The 22,813-nt window shown below is 42.4% G+C and overlaps 1 protein-coding gene across 1 annotated transcript in view; it reads right to left on the bottom strand.

Annotated features, from left to right (window-relative positions):
* Window positions 1-22,813, bottom strand: part of serinc5 (serine incorporator 5) — a 48,053-nt gene that overhangs the window by 19,859 nt on the left and 5,381 nt on the right. Inside the window, exon 2 of the mRNA XM_042320656.1 lies at window positions 7,179-7,346. Coding sequence (XP_042176590.1) covers window positions 7,179-7,346 — 168 coding nt within the window. The remainder of the gene's footprint in view (window positions 1-7,178; window positions 7,347-22,813) is intronic.

Genomic DNA, 22,813 nt, shown 5'->3' with positions numbered 1-22,813 from the left:
AGAGAGAGAGAGCGAGAGAGAGAGAGAGAACTAGAGAGAGAGAGAGCTAGAGAGAGAGAGAAAGCGAGAGCTAGAGAGAGAGCGAGAGAGAGAACTAGAGCGAGAGAGAGAGTGAGAGAGCTAGAGAGAGAGAGAGAGAGAGAGAGAGAGAGAAAGAGAGAGAGAGAGAGAGAGAGAGAGAGAGAGAGAGAAAGCGAGAGCTAGAGAGAGAGAGAGAACTAGAGCGAGAGAGAGAGAGTGAGAGCTAGAGAGAGAGAGAGAGCTAGAGAGAGAGAGAAAGCGAGAGCTAGCTAGAGAGAGAGAGAGAGTGAGAGCTAGAGAGAGAGAGAGCTAGAGAGAGAGAGAAAGCGAGAGCTAGAGAGAGAGCGAGAGAGAGCGAGAACTAGAGCGGGAGAAAGAGTGAGAGCTAGAGAGAGAGAGAGCTAGAGAGAGAGAGAGAGTGAGAGCTAGAGAGAGAGAGAGCAAGAGCTAGGGAGAGAGAGCGAGAGAAAGCGAGAGATATTGAGAGAGAGAGAGCGCTAACGAGAGCTAGAGAGAGAGATAGCGAGAAAGAGAGAGAGAGAGCGAGAGAGAAGGAGTATGCCTATAGAAAGTGAATGAGAGTTAGAAAGCCAGAACAAGAGTCACTTGAGTAATGTCTATGGGAAACCAAAAGAGCTGCTTCAATGCTGGGAGGAGGGAGACTCTAGAAAATATTTTAAACCAGCGTGGAAGCAGCGTACTGGTACACAAGTACTACGTACTACTGCTCTATCAAAACAAACTAACAAAATCCTTAAAACGTCCTTCAGTCTACGTCAATCAGGGCACCTAACTGTTCATCTTGGCAGATAATTGGTTGAGTCTGAAACCCCCAGCATGACTGTAGTATAGTCAGGCAGTCACTGGATAGAGCTGTTAACTTCTGATGGTATAGGGGACGCTTGCGTCCCACTTGGCCAAAAGCCAGGGAAAATGCAGCGCGGCAAATTCAAATAAAATGATATAAAAATCTAACTTTCATTAAATCACACATGTAAGATACTAAATTAAAGCTACACTCATTGTGAATCCAGCCAACATGTCAAATTTTAAAAAGGCTTTTCGGCGAAAGCATAAGAAGCTATTATCTGATGATAGCACAACAGTAAATAAAGAGGGTAGCATATTTCAACCCTGCAGGCCCAACACAAAACGCAGAAATAAAATATAAAACATGCCTTACCTTTGACGTGGTTCTTTTGTTGGCACTCCAATATGTCCCATAAACATCACAATTGGTCCTTTTGTTCGATTAATTCCGTCCATATACATCCAAAATGTCCATTTATTTGGTGCGTTCGATCCAGAAAAAAAACAGCTTCCAAATTGCGCAACGTCACTACAAAATATCTCAAAAGTTGCCTGTAAACTTTGCCAAAACATTTCAAACTACTTTTGTAATACAACTTTAGGTATTCTTAAATGTTAATAATGGATCAAATTGAAGACGGGTCTATCTGTGTTCAATACAGGAAGACAACAAACCAAGCTACTTTTCAAGTCTTGCGCAACTCTCAACAGTGTTATGCAGTTCCTAGATGGCCGTACTTCTTCATTGCACATAGGAATAACCTCAACCAAATTCCAAAGACTGGTGACATCCAGTGGAAGCGGTAGGAACTGAAAACAAGTTCCTAAGAAATATTGTTTCCCAATGAGAACTCACTGAACAGACAGAGGCCTAAAAAAAAAGAATCTGAACGGTTAGTCCTCTGGGTTTTGCCTGCTACATAACCTCTAATGACTCCCCATCCCTCATGCGGGAGCGTAATCATCGACTGACACTAATTAGCATAACACAATGGACATAAATATTCCTAGAAAATATTCCTATTCATGAAAATCACAAGTGAAATATATTGAGACACAGCTTAGCCTTTTGTTAATCACCCTGTCATCTCAGATTTTCAAAATATGCTTTACAGCCAAAGCTAGACAAGCATTTGTGTAAGTTTATCGATAGCCTAGCATAGCATTTTGTCCAGCTAGCAGCAGGTAACTTGGTCACGGAAATCAGAAAAGCAATCAAATTAAATAGTTTACCTTTGATGAGCTTCGGATGATTTCACTCACGAGACTCCCAGTTAGATAGCCAATGTTCCTTTTTTCCCAAAATATTATTTTTGTAGGCGAAATAGCTCCGTTTGTTCTTCACGTTTGGCTGAGAAATCGCCCGGAAATTGCAGTCACGAAAACGCCGAAAAATATTCCAAATTAGCTCCATAATATTGACAGAAACATGGCAAACGTTGTTTATAATCAATCCTCAAGGTGTTTTTCAAATATCTATTCGGTAATATATCCACCGGGACAATTGGTTTTTCAATAGGACCAATTGGAATAATGGCTACCTCTGTATTTTACGCGAGAATCACTCTGGGAGCCATCAGGTGACCAGTTGCGCAATGTAGCCGCTTACGCGTATTCTTCAACATAAATGCGTAAAACTCAGTCACAATGCTGTAGACACCTTGGGGAATACGGAGAAAAAGTAATCTGGTTGATAGCCCATTCGCTGCTCAATAGGGACGCATTGGAACGCAGAGCTTTCAAAAGATGAGTCACTTCCAGATTGGATTTTTCTCAGGCTTTCGCCTGCAATATCAGTTCTGTTATACTCACAGACAATATTTTTACAGTTTTAGAAACTTTAGAGTGTTTTCTATCCTAAGCTGTCAATTACATGCATATTCTAGCATCTTGTTCTGACAAAATATCCCGTTAACTACGGGAACGTTATTTTTCTAAAAATGAAAATACTGACCCCTAGTCACAAAAAAAAAGTTATGTTATACTCACAGACATGATTCAAACAGTTTTAGAAACTTCAGGGTGTTTTCTATCCAAATATACTAATAATATGCATATCTTAGATTCTTGGCATGAGTAGCAGGAAGTTGAAATTGGGCACGCTATTTATCCAAAAGTGAAAATGCTGCCCCCTATACCTTAAGAAATTAAAGTTCAGCACCACAGCCACTGCAGACAAAGTGTAGTAGGATACAGGGTGGTAGGATACAGAGTAGTAGGATACATAGTAGGATACAGAGTAGGATACAGTGTAGTAGGATACAGGGTAGTAGGATACAGAGTAGTAGGATACATAGTAGGATACAGAGTAGGATACAGTGTAGTAGGATACAGTGTAGTAGGATACAGATTAGTAGGATACATAAGGGTAGGATACAGAGTAGTAGGACACAGAGAAGTAGGATACAGTGTAGTAGGATACAGAGTAGTAGGATACATAGTAGTAGGATACAGAGTAGTGGGATACAGTGTAGTAGGATACAGAGTAGTAGGATACAGAGTAGTGGGATACAGTGTAGTAGGATACAGAATAGTAGGATACATAGTAGTAGGATACAGAGTAGTAGGATACAGAGTAGTAGGATACAGATACATAGTAGGATACAGAGTAGTAGGATACAGAGTAGTAGGATACAGATTAGTAGGATACAGAGTAGTAAGATACATAGTAGTAGGATACAGAGTAGTAGGATACAGAGTAGTAGGGTACAGAGTAGTACGATACAGAGTAGTAGGATACAGAGTAGTAGGATACAGAGTAGTACGATACAGAGTAGTAGGATACAGAGTAGTAGGATACAGAGTAGTAAGATACATAGTATGATACAGAGTAGTAGGACACAGAGTAGGAGGATACAGAATAGTAAGATACATAGTATGATATAGAGTAGTAGGATACAGAGTAGTAGGATACAGAGTAGTAGGATACAGTGTAGTAGGATACAGAGTAGTACGATACAGAGTAGTAGGATACAGAGTGGTAGGATACAGAGTAGTAGGATACATAGTAGGATACAGACTAGTAGGATACAGAGTAGTAGGATACAGAGTAGTAGGATACAGAGTAGTAGGGTAGGATACAGAGTAGTACGATACAGAGTAGTAGGATACAGAGTAGTAGGATACAGAGTAGTACGATACAGAGTAGTAGGATACAGAGTAGTAGGATACAGAGTAGTATGATACAGATTAGTACAGGATACAGTGTAGTAGGATACAGACTAGTAGGATACAGAGTAGTATGATACAGAGTAGTAGGATACAGAGTAGTAGGATACAGAGTAGTAAGATACATAGTATGATACAGAGTAGTAGGACACAGAGTAGAAGGATACAGAGTAGTAAGATACATAGTATGATATAGAGTAGTACGATACAGAGTAGTAGGATACAGAGTAGTAGGATACAGAGTAGTAAGATACATAGTATGATATAGAGTAGTACGATACAGAGTAGTAGGATACAGAGTAGTAGGATACAGAGTAGTAAGATACATAGTATGATACAGAGTAGTAGGATACAGAGTAGTAGGATACAGAGTAGTAAGATACATAGTATGATATAGAGTAGTACGATACAGAGTAGTAGGATACAGAGTAGTAGGATACAGTGTAGTAGGATACAGAGTAGTACGATACAGAGTAGTAGGATACAGAGTGGTAGGATACAGAGTAGTAGGATACATAGTAGGATACAGACTAGTAGGATACAGAGTAGTAGGATACAGAGTAGTAGGATACAGAGTAGTAGGATACAGAGTAGTAGGATACAGAGTAGTAGGATACAGAGTAGTAGGATACAGAGTAGTACGATACAGAGTAGTAGGATACAGAGTAGTAGGATACAGAGTAGTATGATACAGAGTAGTGGGATACAGTGTAGTAGGATACAGACTAGTAGGGTAGGATACAGAGTAGTAAGATACATAGTATGATACAGAGTAGTAGGACACAGAGTAGAAGGATACAGAGTAGTAAGATACATAGTATGATATAGAGTAGTACGATACAGAGTAGTAGGATACAGAGTAGTAGGATACAGAGTAGTAAGATACATAGTATGATATAGAGTAGTACGATACAGAGTAGTAGGATACTCTGTAAGAGAGAGAGACATATAGAGAGACATAGAGAGAGAGAGACATATAGAGAGACATAGAGAGAGAGAGACCTAGAGAGAGAGACACAGAGACATAGAGAGAGAGAGAGAGAGAGAGAGAGAGAGAGAGAGAGAGAGTCTTTGACAGCTCTATCAGTGGTAGAGTAGTCCCAATCAGTGCCATAGTAAAACAGTCTGATAAATAGATGTAGTCAACATGGAAATACAATAGGGAGAGGAAAAGAGATCTCACTGACGCTCACTCTGCCCTACTTTGGTCTTATAATATGATAGTTATTATATAGCCAGTGTTGTATAGAGCCATGATCACCTGAATTCCCTTCCATCTCAAATTACTCAAGCAAACAGCAAAATTATCTTAAAAAAACAATAAAACAACACCTCACAAAACAACGCCTGTCTGACCCAGTTAACCTAGTTAAGGCCTATGTACAGATATGAAGTAATGTAAGTCTGTAATGTCTATGTTCATGTTTTTAAATGTTGGTGTCGGCTAATGGGGATCCCAATACAATTGAATAGTTAATATGATAAACAATCAGTGTTATTTCCTAGAACTAAAGCTGGTTATAGTTTTCAGCCAAAACCATGTTGATCTTGTGTGTCACTGCTGCACTCTCTACAGACAATGTCAACAAGAGTGACACGCTCTCCTATTTACTCAGACCAAGTGACCAAGCCAGATGACACGTAGAAAAGTGTTGTAATAGTATTTTGTTACAATGAGGCATCATTAGCTCATGAAGGGCTAGGCTCATTTTAGAGGGAATCTCATCCAGAAGGGAACCCCCCTACTGCAGCTCCTGGCCCATCTCCAGCTCCCGACCCAGCTCCTGACCCAGCTCCAGCTCCTGGCCCAGCTCCTGACCCAGCTCCAGCTCCTGGCCCAGCTCCCGACCCAGCTCCTGACCCAGCTCCCGACCCAACTCCAGCTCCTGACCCAGCTCCCGACCCTACTACAGCTCCCGACCCTACTACAGCTCCTGACCCAGCTCCAGCTCCCGACCTTACTACAGCTCCTGACCCAGCTCCTGACCCAGCTCCAACCTCCGACCCTACTACAGCTCCTGACCTAGCTCCAGCTCCCGACCCAGCTCCAGCTCCTGACCCAGCTCCCGACAAGACTCCTGACCCAGCTCCAGCTCCTGACCCAGCTCCCGACCCAGCTTCAGCTCCCGACAAAACTCCAGCTCCCTACCCAGCTCCAGCTCCTGACCCAGCTCCAGCCCCAGCTCCAGCTCCTGACCCAGCTCCCTACCCAGCTCCAGCTCCTGACCCAGCTCCAGCACCGGTCCAAACCCACGAGACAATACTTTCACAATGGGTGGATCAAACAAACAGAGAGCTGCTAAGACTTTTCTCCATAATAACAACTGGCTAAGAGTCCACAGAGTGGATCAGCCTGGGGCAGTAAAGCCATTCGGAAAGTGGCAGCTTTCTCACAGCAAAGACAGAACACCATAATACTGAAGAAAGAGAAGCACACACCCAGGAAACGCTGAATAGCACCGTGGCGTTCCCTCTTTCACTCAGCTCCCTAGTCCCTACCCTCCCTCTGTGAATAATAACCACCTCGCAGCCTCACACCTGTGGCCTTCACCTGCCCATGTGGAGACCGGAGCCCTCTGTACTAACTGAGCTGGGGCCGACAGAGAATGAAGCATTAACTTGGTAGAGCATCCTGATAAATAGATGTAGCCTACAGTACATGGACATATATTTGGAATAACTGAGCTAGGGTGTAGTAACTGAACTGTGGGGTTTACTGTACATGCCACGTTCCTCTTGTAGTCAGGAGTGAACTGGCAGCAGGACAGAGCACACTGAGGGAGGCTGTAACTCTGTGTTAGCCCCCGTGGCAGCCTGCACTAAACTAGGCCATCCTAACTACCGTACACTTACACACACAGGAAATGACACACAGCAGCCTTTTCCATAGCTCCGCTCCACTCTTCCAGGGAAGGCTTTATTACAGGGTTTATGTGGAGTTTAGAGTGTCCAAAACTATTCTAGAGATTTACTGGGTCTCTGTGTCTAAAACAACATCAAGGCCGGATACGAGACAGGACCAGACATTTAGGTGGTGTGAGCATGTTTCGTGTGTGTGTGCATGCACGTAGAGCAGAGTGTGTGTGTGTGTGTGTGTGTGTGTGTGTGTGTGTGTGTGTGTGTGTGTGCGTGCGTGCGTGCGGGTGTGACTGTCTACATGCGATCGTCCGCGTACTCACGTGGTCCCTCATCTCCTGCTCCACGGTGGGTGACATCATGACGACACAGATGACGGTGACGAGGAGGAAGTAGAGTGCGTACATGAAGCGTGTTGATGTGGACTGCTTGATTTTAGGACAGCAGCCACAACAACAGGAGCAGCCTGCCGAGCCACAGCAGCACGCCAGCTACACCAGGAGAGAGGGGAAGAGGCACCGATACAGTAGAATGTCATTATGCTCAATACCATTATGGGGCGGTATCCCCGACACAGATTATACCTCGTCCTGGATTAAAAAGCATTTTCAAAGGAGATTCTCCATTGAGATAAAAAAAAAGTTATGTCCAGCACTAGGCTTCATCTGTGTAGGGGGAATCCATCCCTATAACAACGTAATCAGACCCAGTAACTTCTGCTTACAACTCAAGGAGGGGAAATGCACAGAGGGGGGCTTGATGCAGCTAAGAGGTTGAGCCTGAGTCCCGGCTGGCAACAGGGTTTAGAGCAGTAGCAGCTCCAGCAGAACCCTGGCTGGTAGAGTACAGAGCACGACAGGGTTCGATACTGCAGTCGCATTTGTGACTGTTTGGCTTGGCAGTGCGACACACATTTTAAATTGGTTCGAGGGTCCCAGTGAAAAAAATATACCCGTTTTTAAAAATTGTATTCCTTATTTATTCAACCGGTAATGTGCAATTAACCAAAATTAAACCAACTTTCTGAAAAGGCAACAAAGGCACAGGGATGCTCCTGTCTGTGTGTGTAAGGGCTCGACATATAGGGAGGATTTGAAACCCTCTGGCCCGGTCTATCATCCCCGTCAGTGTGCAGCTTGGGCCAGTGAAAGAATATACTGTAATAATGTCATTTTTAATCTAGGCTATATAATTGATTAAAAAACAGATGGATTCCCGAAGCTGTTTGCTTGCTATGTCGAGAGAGACGCACCATATCTTCGCCAAACCCCCCTCCCCTTCTTCTTGCAACGTTTTAAATTATACTCAAGACACATGATCTTCACACATATTTTAGAGGCTGGTGAAGTATTTTGAATGATATTATTTAGATAATTTTGATGATACATCAATTTACTTTAGGGCAATCCACCATCCTAACGGTGCACTGTGCACCTGACAACTTTCCTTTCCAATTCGCAAGAGGCTGAAACCAGAGAGCTGTACAGGGGCACAACTTTGGTGGGGGGGACTTTGTTTTCTTCATTTTATTATGATTATTTTACACTGCAAACAGCCTACCCGATCGCTTGGAGACGTCCCCATGGTCCTAAAGCACACACCGTTTTGATTCACATTCCAATTCTAAAATGCAATTTGGGGGGCATGTCCCCACCATACCCGGTGAAAGTTGAGCCCCTGGATCTATATATAATGATGAGATCATCATGTCTCCGCCCTAACAATGGCAGTCTTTGTCCTAAAGGCGGGAAGGCAGATGACAAGCTTAAGTCTGCACATTATTCCCATAGTAACTAGTTGGGCTTACATTGGACAGATTTTGTTGAAAGTGAGCCCTCTCGCTTCACCTCTTCCTCTCTGCTGACACTATATCACCGGAGAAAGCATCCAAACGAGCGAAAACAGCGCCCAATGTATCTGATGCTGTCTGGCCAGGAATAGCATGACAAGCCATACTCTTTTGGTCCAGACAGGATCAGATACATGGTTGACACATACCGAGACAGACAGGTGCTGAGATTGATGCGTTTTTCTGTCGGGGCGCACCTCTGTCAAATAAATGACCAATATTTTATTTGGAAAGGCAACGAGGTACCGTAAGGCGAGCCAAGGTCCCTAAGGCCTGCCCATAATGCCAGGCCTGGTTGAATATTTGCAATGTGCAATTCAGTCATCATGGAATAACCTACCTTGAAAATCAAACATTGCTGCAGTAGATATCTCAGATAGGGTGGAGTGAGGACTAAGAGGGTTTTATAAATAAGCATCAACCAGTTGGTCATTAACACTGGAACAGAACACATCAGACCGTTACAAACACATGTGTTTTACTGCGTAGGGTTAGATAGACTGGCTTGTGTCCCTTTTGTATTACAAACAGATTATGCAACAGACAGAGGCATCTCAGATGGTAGGATAGTTTACTCCCATATAACAGACTATGTCACAAACTCTGTAGGCCTCTGTAGGTCTAAATCCTGTCTGTTTAGTTATAAGAATGTATCATGTAAGAGAGACATGAGAGGAAAAGACAGGCATGGGATCAGAAAAGGATCTTGTGCACACTGTTTTTGTCCCCCAGTACTGAAGCTCAGTGCAAACCCACCCTAACTGCCTCACCACAGCTGTGTGTGTTCTGTAGGATCTATTGGAAATCTTTAGGCTAGAGAACGGAACAGCAAGAGGGTGGGGTTCTAACTAGAGGAATAAAGGAGAGTATCTCAGTATGGTGTATAATTATCCAGCTCCCTCCTTCAGAAAAGAAGACAAGGCCTCTGCTTATGAGAGCAGTTAGACAGAACAGGCCCATCTCTGTGTGGTGATTGGTAGCTTCAGAGGCTTCAGTTTCAACAGCGCGGGTTTGATGGGTAGGAGAATCAGCCCCCTCCTGTACACCCTATTCACCTATGACTGCATTGCCGCACGTCTCCAACTCAATTTTCAAGTTTTCCGACGATACAACAGTGGTATGTACGCCTGATTACCAACAACGAGGAGAGCCCTCACAGAGTGGTGCCAGGAAAATAACCTCTCCCTTAAATTTAACACGAGCTGATCGGGGACTACAGGAGACATCCACATCGATGGGGGAGCAGAGGAGAGGGTTAAAAACGTCAAGTTCGACGACCTGAAATGGTTCCTTCACACAGACAGTGTGGTGAAGAAGGCGCAACAGAACCTCTTCAACATCAGGAGGCTGAAAAGATTTGGCTTGGCCCCGGGCCATAAGACCCTCACAAACTTTTACAGAGAGCATCCTGTCGGGCTGTATCACCGCCTGGTACGGCAATTGCACCCACCGCAACCACAGGGCTCTCCAGAGGGTGGTGTGGTTAGCTCAACACAATATCAGGGGCACACTGCCTGTCCACCAGGACATCTACAGCACTCGGTGTCACAGGAAGGCCAAGATGATCATCAAGGACCCCAGCCACGGCCTGTTCACATGCTACCATCTAGAAGGCAGAGACGGTACAGGTGCATCAAAGTTAGGACCAAGAGACTGGTAAACAGCTTCTATCTCCAGGCCATCAGACTGTTGGACCACCACTAGCCGGCCTCTGCCCAGTACCCTGACCTGAACTTCAGACATTGTCACTAGCCGGCTACTAGGTCTACCCTGTACCTTAGTGACCACTGCCCTATGTACAGTACATACTGTACAGTCATTAAGTTTGCAAAGGGTCGGAAACTTTCCGGGAAATTTTCAGAAACTTTCCATGGGAAGGTAAGCCCGGGAATTTGGGGAATTTTTCCTAAATTCCTCAAAAAAAGTTAGCTTATAACAGTGAACCTTTTTTGTGGGATACACATAAGGCAAATCTAGGTCTTGTGGCATATTTTGTTAAACTATCCTCAATTTAATGGAGTTGCAACCCTCTGCACGCACAATGCATTCTTCCATCACATGTACAGCTGATTTTCAAGATCTTGCACACTAATAAGATGCTATTGAGCCCACACTACTACACTGTCTGAGCCAAGGACTACATGCTTTCTGGCAAGTTTTGATTACAATACTGGGTGGGGTGAATATATTTTATATGACATACATGATTGTTTGTTAACTAGTAAATAGTAGCCTACAGCAAAGTGTGTTTAAATCATTTCTAACTTGTTAACAACTTCTGCTAGTTAGGTTTTGCTACCATGTGGGTTTTAGCTTGCATGAGCCTTCTAACTGAGGAGTGTTAATTCACCTGTTTCCATACACATTTCATTTTAAAATATGTATCTTACAAAGGAGTTGTTTAATCTAACTGTTTAACTATTTATCTGTACATGGAATTGTAATTTTTATTTAATTTTACTAATTTCTTTCTAATCTTTACAGGAAACTTCCACGGGCACTATCTGATGTGTGGAGACATTTAACTGCAGCTAATGTAGAAGGAAAAGCAGTGTACATTTGCAAATACTGTGCCAGATCATATGTGAAGAATGTAACAAAGTTGCAGAATCATCTGGCCAAGTGCATAAAGTCCCCTCTGCGCTCACAACAAGCAACCTCTGACAAAAGTATTTCTACTTCTATTCAAGGTGAAAATGATGAATCAGATACCTTATCGATAGCAACAGCTCATGTTCTTCCTGGAATCAGAAGTTTTTTTGACTGAATGGAGGAAGGTAGTAAGAGAAATGCTGATGAATGTCTTGCTCGAGCTGTGTATGCAGCTGGTTCACCTCTGATGCGCACAGGCAATGTGTATTGGAAGAGATTTCTTAATGTTCTTCGCCCAGCATACACCCCTCCAAGCCGACATGATATATCTACTCATTTGCTGGATGCAGAGTTCACAACAATGGATACACTCTACAAGAGAGCCAAAGAAATGGTTAGGTATGTGAAGGGGCATCAAGTTATAGCAGCAATCTACCTCACCAAGCAAAGTGAGAAGAATAAGAGCATCACATTGAAACTGCCCAGCAACACCCTTTGGGGTGGTGTTGTCATCATGTTTGACAGCCTCCTGGAGGGGAAGGAGTCTCTCCAAGAAATGGCCATATCACAGTCTGCCGATATGGACAGCCCCATCAAGACGATCCTCCTGGATGATGTATTTTAGGAGAGAGTGGTAAGCAGCCTGAAACTCCTGAAACCTATAGCAGTAGCCATTGCAGGGATTGAGGGAGACAATGCCATCCTGTCTGATGTTCAGACTCTGCTTGCAGATGTAAGAGAAGAAATCCATACTGCCCTGCCCACTTCACTGTTGCTCCAAGGAGAGTAAACTTCAATTCTGCAATACATCAAAAAACGTTAAGACTTCTGCCGAAGCCCATACACGCCGCAGCATACATGTTGGACCCCAAGTATGCTGGCAAGAGCATCGTGTCTGGTGCAGAGAACAACAAGGCCTATGGTGTCATTACTACCGTGTCTCGCCAACTTGGCCTGGATGAGGGCAAGGTTCTTGGCAGTCTGGCGAAGTACACTTCCAAGCAAGGGCTTTGGGATGGAGATGCAATATGGCATCTATCGTCCCAACATATCTCATCAGCCACCTGGTGGAAGGGACTTTGTGGATCTAAGGCTCTTTCTCCTTTTCATCCTCCAAATCCCACCAACATCAGACGCCTCAGAACGCAACTGGTCCTTGTTTGGGAAAACACACACCAAAGCATGCAACAGGTTGACCAATACAAGGATTGAAAAATTGGTGGAAATCCAGACAAAGTTTAGGCTCTTTGAGCCTGACAACGAGCCATCCTCAACCAGGTTGGAAAGTGACAGTGAAGATGAGGCCTCAGAGACATTGAGGAGGTCCAGGGAGAAGACATGGAAGCCTGAGAGGATAACAACCAAAGCTTTAGTTTCTAGACTATAATTTTACAGATGTGTGTTGAAAACATTTTTGGGAGATGCAATGGATCATTGGGGATCATTCAATGTTCCCTTTCTTTTGTTGTTCAGTGAAATCACCCCATGTGAAGAGTCAACTCATTTAATTAAAGTTCAATTCGTAACTAAATTGTTGTTTTTCTATTTCTATTGGAAGAATTTAATAATTTGCAATTATGTCTACTTATGATAAGGTAAAAGGTTTATATTTGTCTCCATATGATATGGTAAATATATCCAATGCAAAAAACATTTAAATAGTAGTAATATTAATTTGCATATATTTCCACTAATTTCCATATATTTTTGTTAATTCCCACGGAAAGTTTCCACCTCTGAATATTCCCCAAAATGTGAAACCCTAACAGTCACTGGTCAGTTTAAAGTTGACATACTGTTGACCCACTTTATATGTACAGTATTGTGTAGCTCACTCTAATATATCTACTGCTATACATATCATTCCTAGTACATATAGTGCAAATTCATCCGGTGTAGATACGTAAAGATTGCATTTGGATACTGTTATAGTGCTATTTGGACTGTTAATTGGATTCGTTCCTTGTTGTTCTTTCTATTTTTTAGTTGATTATGTGTGTACCTGTTTGACATTTTACTGCATTGTTAGCAGCTAGTAACACAAGCATTTCGCTGCAACCGCTATAACATCTGCTAAACTGTGTACGTGACCAAATTCTTTCAGATCTACCAGTGTATGGGGTATTACAGGAAGTGTCAACGAGTGGGGGCTGGAGGTAATGTGCAGGATATTGTGTAGAGGTAGGGAGTTGATTTTGGGCCTAAATCCTATACTACACTACACAGGACTAAATGGGATTAGTTCCTCTCTTTGATAATAATTAATTAGGCAACACAGACTCAAGAAGTGGAGTAGAAAAAGGGTTGAGTGGGTGTTGGCTGTCTTTAGTGAGTGTGTATTTAGCCGTTTAGCTAATCTAATAGAGCCAGTGTATGGGGACGCTCTAACACTAACACAGTGGGACGAACAGACAATGAGGGGGCTAGAGGAGCTAAGTGGGGCTGAGTGAATAGCTAGCTACCGTACCGAGGCATTCCACAGCACACAGAGACAATGGAGATGCCATGACAACCAACTCTGACCCTCCCCTCCCTCAGGTGGTCTGCCTGTATGTTTGGAAGCCCCCGTTCAGACAATATTAGCAGCCAGCCTGCCAAACTATTACCCCTCAATCTGTAGCCATCGACCCCTCATCCCAACCACACCACCCTCATACCCCCCTCCACACACTCACATGCAATCACACACACTACACCCACAAAGGGTTACATGGCAAGGCTACCAGTTCTACAAATAGCTTCTACAAAAAGCTTACACAACCACACTCCTCTTCCACTGACACCACCCCAACCCCCACTGTGACTCAACCATCGCTGGACCCTAGGGACAATGACAACTCTCTCTCTCCCTCTAGATCTTTCTGTTATACTCTCCCTCTCTTTCTCCCTCTCCCATCCTTCAGCTGTCCCAGGAGTTAGGGGTGGAATGGGATAGCCCCTTCCCTAAAGGGGTCGGTAAACTAGAGACCCTGGGTTGAGACCCTGTTGTTCTCACACAAAGACGCACACAGTCCCACACATGCATGAATACATACGTCCACTCACAAACCCACACACACCTTCTCCCATTTTCCTCTGTGTAAAACCAGTGGGCCACTCAGAGCTTTAGTATAACGGGATGCTTGGCCTTGGATTTACTTCAGTGCATTCCATGTAAAAAGTCCCATGAGCACTAACTTGAAGTTCATAGAAGCACATCAAACTTGGTGGAAAATGAAAGATATGAGTCTATATGTTTTAGAAATTAAGGCATATATAATTATTTTCCTAATTTTATGTTTAAAAAATTGGGAATAGATGAATGCTTTGATTTCTGGTCAAACAGATGGAAAAGAGGTCTTAAAAAACATCTAGCAGACAAAATCTTCAAAGGTATTAGAAATACATCGAAACTAGGCTTGGGCGATATACCGTTTATTCCGTATACCGGGGTATTTCAAAATACTGACTGTATGAGTTTCAATACTGTAAAAAAAATATGAATAAAAAACATACAGTACCAGTGAAACATTTGGAAACACCTACTCATTCATTGTTTTTATTTATTTTTTACATTGTAGAATAATAGTGAAGACAAACTATGAGATAACACATATGGAATCATGTAGTAACCAAAAAAGTGTTAAACAAATCGACATTTATTTTATATTTGAGATTTTTCAAAGTATCAACCCTTTGCCTTGGTGACAGCTTTGCACACTCTTGCGCATTCTCTCAACCAGCTTCTTGAGGTAGTCACCTGTAATCCATTTCAATTAACAGGTGTGCCATGTGCGGTGGCATTTTTCTGCTTTACCAAATGAGGAGAGTGAGGAAACTACACACCAGTCAGAGTTACACTTAAACTACATATTTTTTTATTAAGAGCATGGAATAGCCATTTTGACTTTCAATGATGCGCTATCTCGAATGAACCATTGAAAAGTCCCACCAGAAAAGTACAAAGATCTGTTATAGCCAAGATACATCCCTCTCAACTTACATGACGATCCACAGATCTGAGGAACTGTTCACAAAGAAATACTTTTTCTTGAGAAAGGAGTATCCCTTAGCCAGAAAACATTCACTATAAATTATCGTTCAGTTTGGTCCCTCAGACAAGGTTCTAATCTCGTTCCTGGTACTTCATAGCACAGAACCATTACCCTCATCCAATCTGGAATGCTCTTTAGGTTTTATCACCCAAAGACATTGTAAATCTCCTCTGTCAGTGCTATCTCATAGAGGCCCATCATCAGTGGAACACACACACAGTACTCTATTCTGTCGAATGTAACAACTATTACAATGCAATACAAACATTATAACATAATCTTGCAATTTTCCACGACACTTGTTAAAAGTTTATTTGTAGAATTCCTTTCCTTCTTAATGCGTTTGAGGCAATCAGTTGTGTTGTGACCATGTGGGGTTGGTATACATAAGAAAGCCCTATTTGGTAAAAGACCAAGTCCATAATATGACAAGAACAGCTCAAATAAGGAAAGGGAAATGACAGTCCGTCATTACTTTAAGACATGAAGGTCAGTCAATCTGGAAAATTTCAAGGACTTGGAAAGTGGCCTCAAGTGCAGCTGCGAAAACCATCAAGTGCTATGATGAAACTGGCTCTCATGAGATCCGCCACAGGAAAGGAAGCCCCAGAGTTAACTCTGCTGCAGAGGATAAGTTCATTAGAGTTACCAGACTCAGAAATTGCAGCCCAAATAAATGCTTCACAGAGTTCTAGTAACAGACACATCTCAACGTCAACTGTTCAGAGAAGACTGTGTGAATCAGGCCTTCATGGTCGAATTGCTGCAAAGAAACCACTACTAAAGGACACCAATAATATGAAGAGACTTGCTTGGGCCAAGAAACACGGGCAATTGACATTAGACCGGTGGAAATCTGTCCTTTGGTCTGATGAGTCCCAAATTGAGATTTTTGGTTCCAACCGCCATGTCTTTGTGAGATGCAGAGTAGGTAAATGGATGATCGCCGCATGTGTGGTTCCCACCGTGAAGCATGGAGGAGGAGGTGTGATGTGTGGGGGTTCTGTGCTGGAAGGAAAAGCAGACAACAGTGTGCAAATCTGTCATCAAGGTAAAGGGTGGCTACTTTGAACAATCTCTCATAAAATGTATTTTGATTTGTTTAACACTTTTTTGGTTACTATATGATTCCATATGTGTTATTTTATAGTTTTGATGTCTTCGCTATTATTCTACAATGTAGAAAATAACTCTGTCAAAACTTTTTGAGTGGTACTGTATATATTACATGTTTTTTTGGGAGGGACACCCCCGCCTTGTGGGGGCTGCGCAGTGCGTTGTACGCCACTGATATTAACTAACTATAAGTTAAACCTAAAATATGTAACTTTCTGTGCAACCTGACCAAATTCACATGGAAATGTGTCATTATTGTTTAAAGTCAATCTAGGAAGCGGTAGATCTGTTCTAGGTGCTCTATTTCTATGCTTCCTGTTCTTAAGTTTAGTTTTCGTGTCTTTTACTTTTGGTTTTGTACACCAGCTTCAAACAGCTGAAAATACAATATTTTTGGTTATGTAAAAGATATTTCACAGCAGTTTAGATGGTACAATGATTCTCTACACACTGACTACTTGTTTTGTCACATAAAAAACAATTTGGTGAACTATTAGAATTTTAGCAATCGGGAAATGGAGACGCAATTTCTGCATATTGCACTTTTAATTCTAACTATAAGAAATCTAAGATGTGTCATAAATGACTTTCAGCTCAGGACTCCAGCTATGCATTTGGTTTGCTAACTTTCTAGCTGAGTAGATAGATGTCAAGATCAAGTATGAAAATCTAGATACCGCCCAACCCTAATCAAAACACAATCATTTTGAAGTAAAGACCCCTACCAACTAATATCAACATTTAAATTAAGTTTTGCAGAAATTATTTGCCTTCTCTAAGTTTAAGAAATATTACCAACTGTTTTGTAATTCTGTTACCAAAAACCCACATACCTTTAAGATATTTTCTGTCCCTCATGAGGATAATGTAAGCTCACAGAAATAAGAAGTAAACGTAGACCTACCAATAAGTTATAGTGTTTTTACTGATATCAATTTGGTTTATAACTTATTAAGTGACTAAAATGTGTCATTCTGTTACCAAATTGGTAGCAGAATGACCAATAAATCTGTAACAGAATGACTGCAACTGAATTGGCTACAATGGAAATTCATAGTAGTGACAAACCACAGTTGCGTCACCTGCTACTGTCCTCCCTTCCACTGACATACTGTTATGTTCAGCTCATAACGGTTTTCTTTCTGTTGCGGGGTGGTCAAAGCAAGAGTATGAAAACTGTCTGGACAACGCCTTCCTCTCTCTCTCCCTGTCTCTCTTCTCTCTCTCTCCAGTTAATGTCACCTCTCCCAGCTCTTAGTGACAGCCACCAATGAGTCCCCTCTCTTTCCATTTACTGATAAACAGCCCTCTCACCCACTGAGCACCGACCGACACAGGACATCCATGGACGTTGAAAGGTCGTTGAAATTTGGTCCGTCCAAATCTGAACCAATCACAGACGTCTGTTTCATAAGTTTGATAGCAAAGTACAGTACAGTACAGAACAGTACAGTAAAGAAAAGTAGAGTAGAGTTTAGTACAGTAGAGAATACTAGAGTAGAGTACAGTATAATTTACTGTATTGTACTGTACTGAACTAAATTATACAGTACATTACTGAATTCTACTGTAGTGTACTGTGCTGTACTGTAATGAACTTTACTCTACTGTGCTGTGATGTCCAAACATTTGAAACATAGACGTCTATGATTGGCACACGGTTGGTCCAATCTGGAACATTTGGTCTTGTCTGGGGCGGGGATCATTAGAATACTAGCCAGTGTGCAGAATAATACCCAAACATGTCAAAGTGGAAATTAAATATTTCTACCATTGTGTACCTATTCAGGATACATCACCATGTAGAGAATGACATTCATAATTATGCATTTCTGTGTAGTACATACACTAAGTGACCAAAGATATCTGGACACCTGCTCGTAGAACATCTCATTCCAAAATCATTGGCATTAATATGGAGTTGGTCCCCCCCCTTTGCTGCTATAACAGCCTCCACTCTTCTGGGAAGGCTTTCCACTAGATGTTGGAACATTGCTGCGGGGACTTGCTTCCATTCAGCCACAAGGGCATTAGTGAGGGTGGGGACTGATGTTGGCCCTTTAGGCCTGGCTCGCAGTCGGTGTTCCAATTCATCCCAAAGGTGTTCGATGGGGTTGAGGTCAAGGTTCTATGCAGGCCAATCAAATTCTTCCACACCGATCTAGAAAAACTATTTCTGTATGGACCTTGCTTTGTGAACGAGAGCATTGTCAAGCTGAAACTGGAAAGGTCCTTCCCCAAACTGTTGCCACAAAGTTGGAAGCACAGAATCGTCTAGAATGTCATTGCTGTACATGCTGTACTGTTAAGATTTTCCTTCACTGGAACTAAGGGGGCTAGCCCAAATCATGAAAAACAGCCCCAGACCATTATTCCTCCTCCACCAAACTTTACAGTTGTCACTATGCATTCTGGCAGGTAGCGTTCTACTGGCATCCGCCAAACCCAGATTCATCTGTCGGACTGACAAATGGTGAAGCGTGATTCATCTCTCCAGACAAGTGTTCCACTGCTCCAGAGTCCAATGGTGGCGAGCTTTACACCATTCCAGCCGACACTTGGCATTGCGCATGGTGATCTTAGGCTTGTGTGCGACTACTTGTCCATGGAAACCTATTTCACTGACACTGCTTCCAGAGGCAGTTTGGAACTCGGTAGTGAGTGTTGCAACCAACCGAGGATTTTTACGCGCTACACACTTCAGCAATCAGTGGTCCAGTTCTGTGAGCTTGTGTGGCCTACCCCTTTGCAGCTGAGCCGTTGTTGCTCCTTCACGTTTCCACTTACAACTGCACTTACAGTTGACCAGGGCAGAAACTTGATGAACTGACTTGTTGGAAAGATGTCATCCTATGACGGTGCCACATTGAAAGTCACTAAGCTCTTCAGTAAGGTCGTTCTACTGCCAATGTTTGACTGTGGAGATTGCATTGCTGTGCGCTCGATTTTATACACTTGTCAGCAATGGGTGTGGCTGAAATAGCCGAATTCACTCATTTGACGGGGTGTCCACATACTTTTGTATATATATAACAAGTGACATCAATAAGGGATCATAGCGGTCACCAGGTTTCAATTGATCAGTCAGTGTCTTGGAAAGAGCAGGCATTCATAATGTTTTGCATGCTCAGTGTACACACTGCATTTCGACATCATTACAAAATTGAGGGCTTGAAAAAGAATGAATCAGCAGGTTGACACAACAACAACAGACAGATGAGTGTGTGAAACCCACAGCTGTTCCCAGGGCGAGGGATATCTCTAACACTATGAGATACCACTACAGGACTGAGATAGCAACAAAAGAGGGTGGAGAGCACACACACACGCACGCACGCGCACACACACACACGCACACACACACACGGGTCAAACCCAGACTGTGAAACAATAAGCAGAACACAACACCGGCAAATCAGGATAGGACTGTATCTGAACACAACAGTTACATGTAAAGTTATGCTATGGTTACATCAAGCCAGCCAGCATCCCCGTTTGGCGAAAACATTTGCAGCAACCCCACCCTTAAACTACTTCCCATGGCTATGACCCTCTCCCTCCCTCGCTTTGTGTCTGCAGAGAGAACGAGAGAGGATGTGACCACATACAGAAACCCAGGAAGACAAAGACAGAAGGCTGAGGCACACACACACAAACACACGCCTGCCTACACACACACACACACACACACACACACACACACACACACGCCGACAGAGTTAGGAGCCAGGGCTAGGGGTAGTATAGAGTAGAGTTCACCTGTGCCACTTTCTCCCCTGACTGACAGCAGCTCTATTTTCTCTATAGCTAGGCAGCTACATGCACAGTGCAGAAATGTATCACTGAACTAGAGGTCGACCGATAATGATTTTTCAACGCCAATACCAATACCGATTATTGGATGGCCAAAAAAAGCCGATACCTGATATATATTAATCGGCCGATTATTATTATTATTATTTTTTGTAATAATGACAATTACAACAATACTGAATGAACACTTATTTAAACTTAATATAATACATCAATAAATTCAATTTAGCCTCAAATAAATAATGAAACATGTTCAATTTGGTTTAAATAATGCAAAAACAAAGTGTTGTAGAAGAAAGTAAAAGTGCAATATGTGCCATGTAAAAAAGCTTACGTTTAAGTTCTTTGCTCAGAACATGAGGACATATGAAAGCTGGTGGTTCCTTTTAACATGAGTCTTCAATATTCCCATGTAAGAAGTTTTAGGTTGAAGTTGTTATAGGAATTATAGGACTATTTCTCTCTATACGATTTGTATTTAATATACCTTTGACTATTGGATGTTCTTATAGGCACTTTAGTATTGCCAGTGTAACAGTATAGCTTCCGTCCCTCTCCTCGCCCCTACCTGGGCTCGAACCAGGAACACATCGACAACAGCCACCCTCGAAGCAGCGTTACCCATGCAGAGCAAGGGGAACAACCACTCCAAGTCTCAGAGCGAGTGACGTTTGAAACGCTATTAGCGCGCACCTTGCTAACTAGCTAGCCATTTCACATCGGTTACACCAGCCTAATCTCGGGAGTTGATAGGCTTGAAGTCATAAACAGCTCAATGCTTGAAGCACAGCGAAGAGCTGCTGGCAAAACGAACTAAAGTGCTGTTTGAATGAATGCTTACGAGCCTGCTGGTGCCTACCATCCCTCAGTCAGACTGCTCTATCAAATCATAAACTTAATTATAACATAATAACACGCAGAAATACGAGCCGTAGGTCATTAATATGGTCGAATCCGGAAACTATTATCTCGAAAACAAGACGTTTATTCTTTCAGTGAAATGGCATCCCTAAGTCTAAATAATCCTGTTACATTGCACAACCTTCAATGTTATGTCATAATTACGTAAAATTCTGGCAAATTAGGCGGCCCAAACTGTTGCATATACACTGACTCTGCGTGCAATGAATGCAAAAGAAGTGATACAATTTCACCTGGTTAATATTGCCTGCTAACCTGGATTTCTTTTAGCACAATATGCAGGTTTAAAAAATATATACTTCTGTGTATTGATTTTAAGAAAGGCATTGATGTTTATGGTTATGTACAGTCATGCAACGATTGTGCTTTTTTCGCAAATGCGCTTTTGTTAAATCATCCCCTGTTTGGCGAAGTTGGCTGTCTTTGTTAGGAAGAAACAGTCTTCACAGTTCGCAACGAGTCATGTTAGCAGGCAATATTAACTAAATATGCAGGTTTAAAAAGATATACTTGTGTATTGATTTTTAAGAAAGGCATTGATGTTTATGGTTAGGTACATTGGAGCACATTGGAGCAAGACAGTCCTTTTTCGTGAATACGCACCGCATCGATTATATGCAACGCAGGACACGCTAAATAAACTAGTAATATCATCAACCATGTGTAGTTAACTAGTGATTATGATTGATTGATTGTTTTTTATAAGATAAGTTTAGTGCTAGCTAGCAACTTACCTTGGCTTACTGCATTCCCGTAACAGGCAGTCTCCTCGTGGAGTGCAATATAATCAGGTGGTTGGAGCGTTGGACTAGTTAACTGTAAGGTTGCAAGATTGAATCCCTGAGCTGACAAGGTAAAAATCTGTCATTCTGCCCCTGAACAAGGCAGTTAACCTACCGTTCCTAGGCCGTCATTGAAAATAAGAATGTGTTCTTAATTGACTTGCCTAGTTAAATAAAGGATGAATAAAGGTGTAAAAATAATAATACATTTTTAAAAATTGGCCAAATCAGTGTCCAAAAAAATACAGATTTCCGGTTGTTATGAAAACTTGAAATCGGCCCTAATTAATCGGCCATTCCGATTAAACGGTCGACCTCTACACTGAACTGTTTCCTATACACTGACACGGACACACATACAGGTTTACCAACTCCTTAACGGGGTAAATACAGCCCCTGGTTACGCTAAACAAAGACAGGCGTATAAAGGAAGAGAGAAAGCGAGAGAGAAAGGGACAAAGGGAATGTTGAGCAACCCAAGAGGCATCCATGACAGAAACAAACTGAAGAAAAGAGACCCACAGAGGCACAGGCGGGCGGACAGAGGCACAGGCGGACAGACAGGCAGTACACAGAGGAAGAATGTGGTCCAGTCATAACACACTGCTACACAGCCATATTTACCTTTACCTCTGACACAACCGCACAGATAAAGCATCTTGCTAATAACTGTGTTATAGACAATGGAATACCTCTAGTTACATGTCAAACTTTAATGTGTAGCAGGGTTTTTCATCTGAGATGGATATCAAGTATCAAACACATGTATGCCAATGAATTATGCAACCATCTCTTGTCAAGTGCTGGCTGAGTCAGCGGTTTAAAGGGATGTAACGATTCACAGATATACA

Source organism: Oncorhynchus tshawytscha, linkage group LG04 (genome assembly GCF_018296145.1).
Source record: "Oncorhynchus tshawytscha isolate Ot180627B linkage group LG04, Otsh_v2.0, whole genome shotgun sequence".
In the NCBI taxonomy this organism is placed as follows: Eukaryota; Metazoa; Chordata; class Actinopteri; order Salmoniformes; family Salmonidae; genus Oncorhynchus; species Oncorhynchus tshawytscha.
This window is presented reverse-complemented; position numbering and strand designations above follow the sequence as displayed.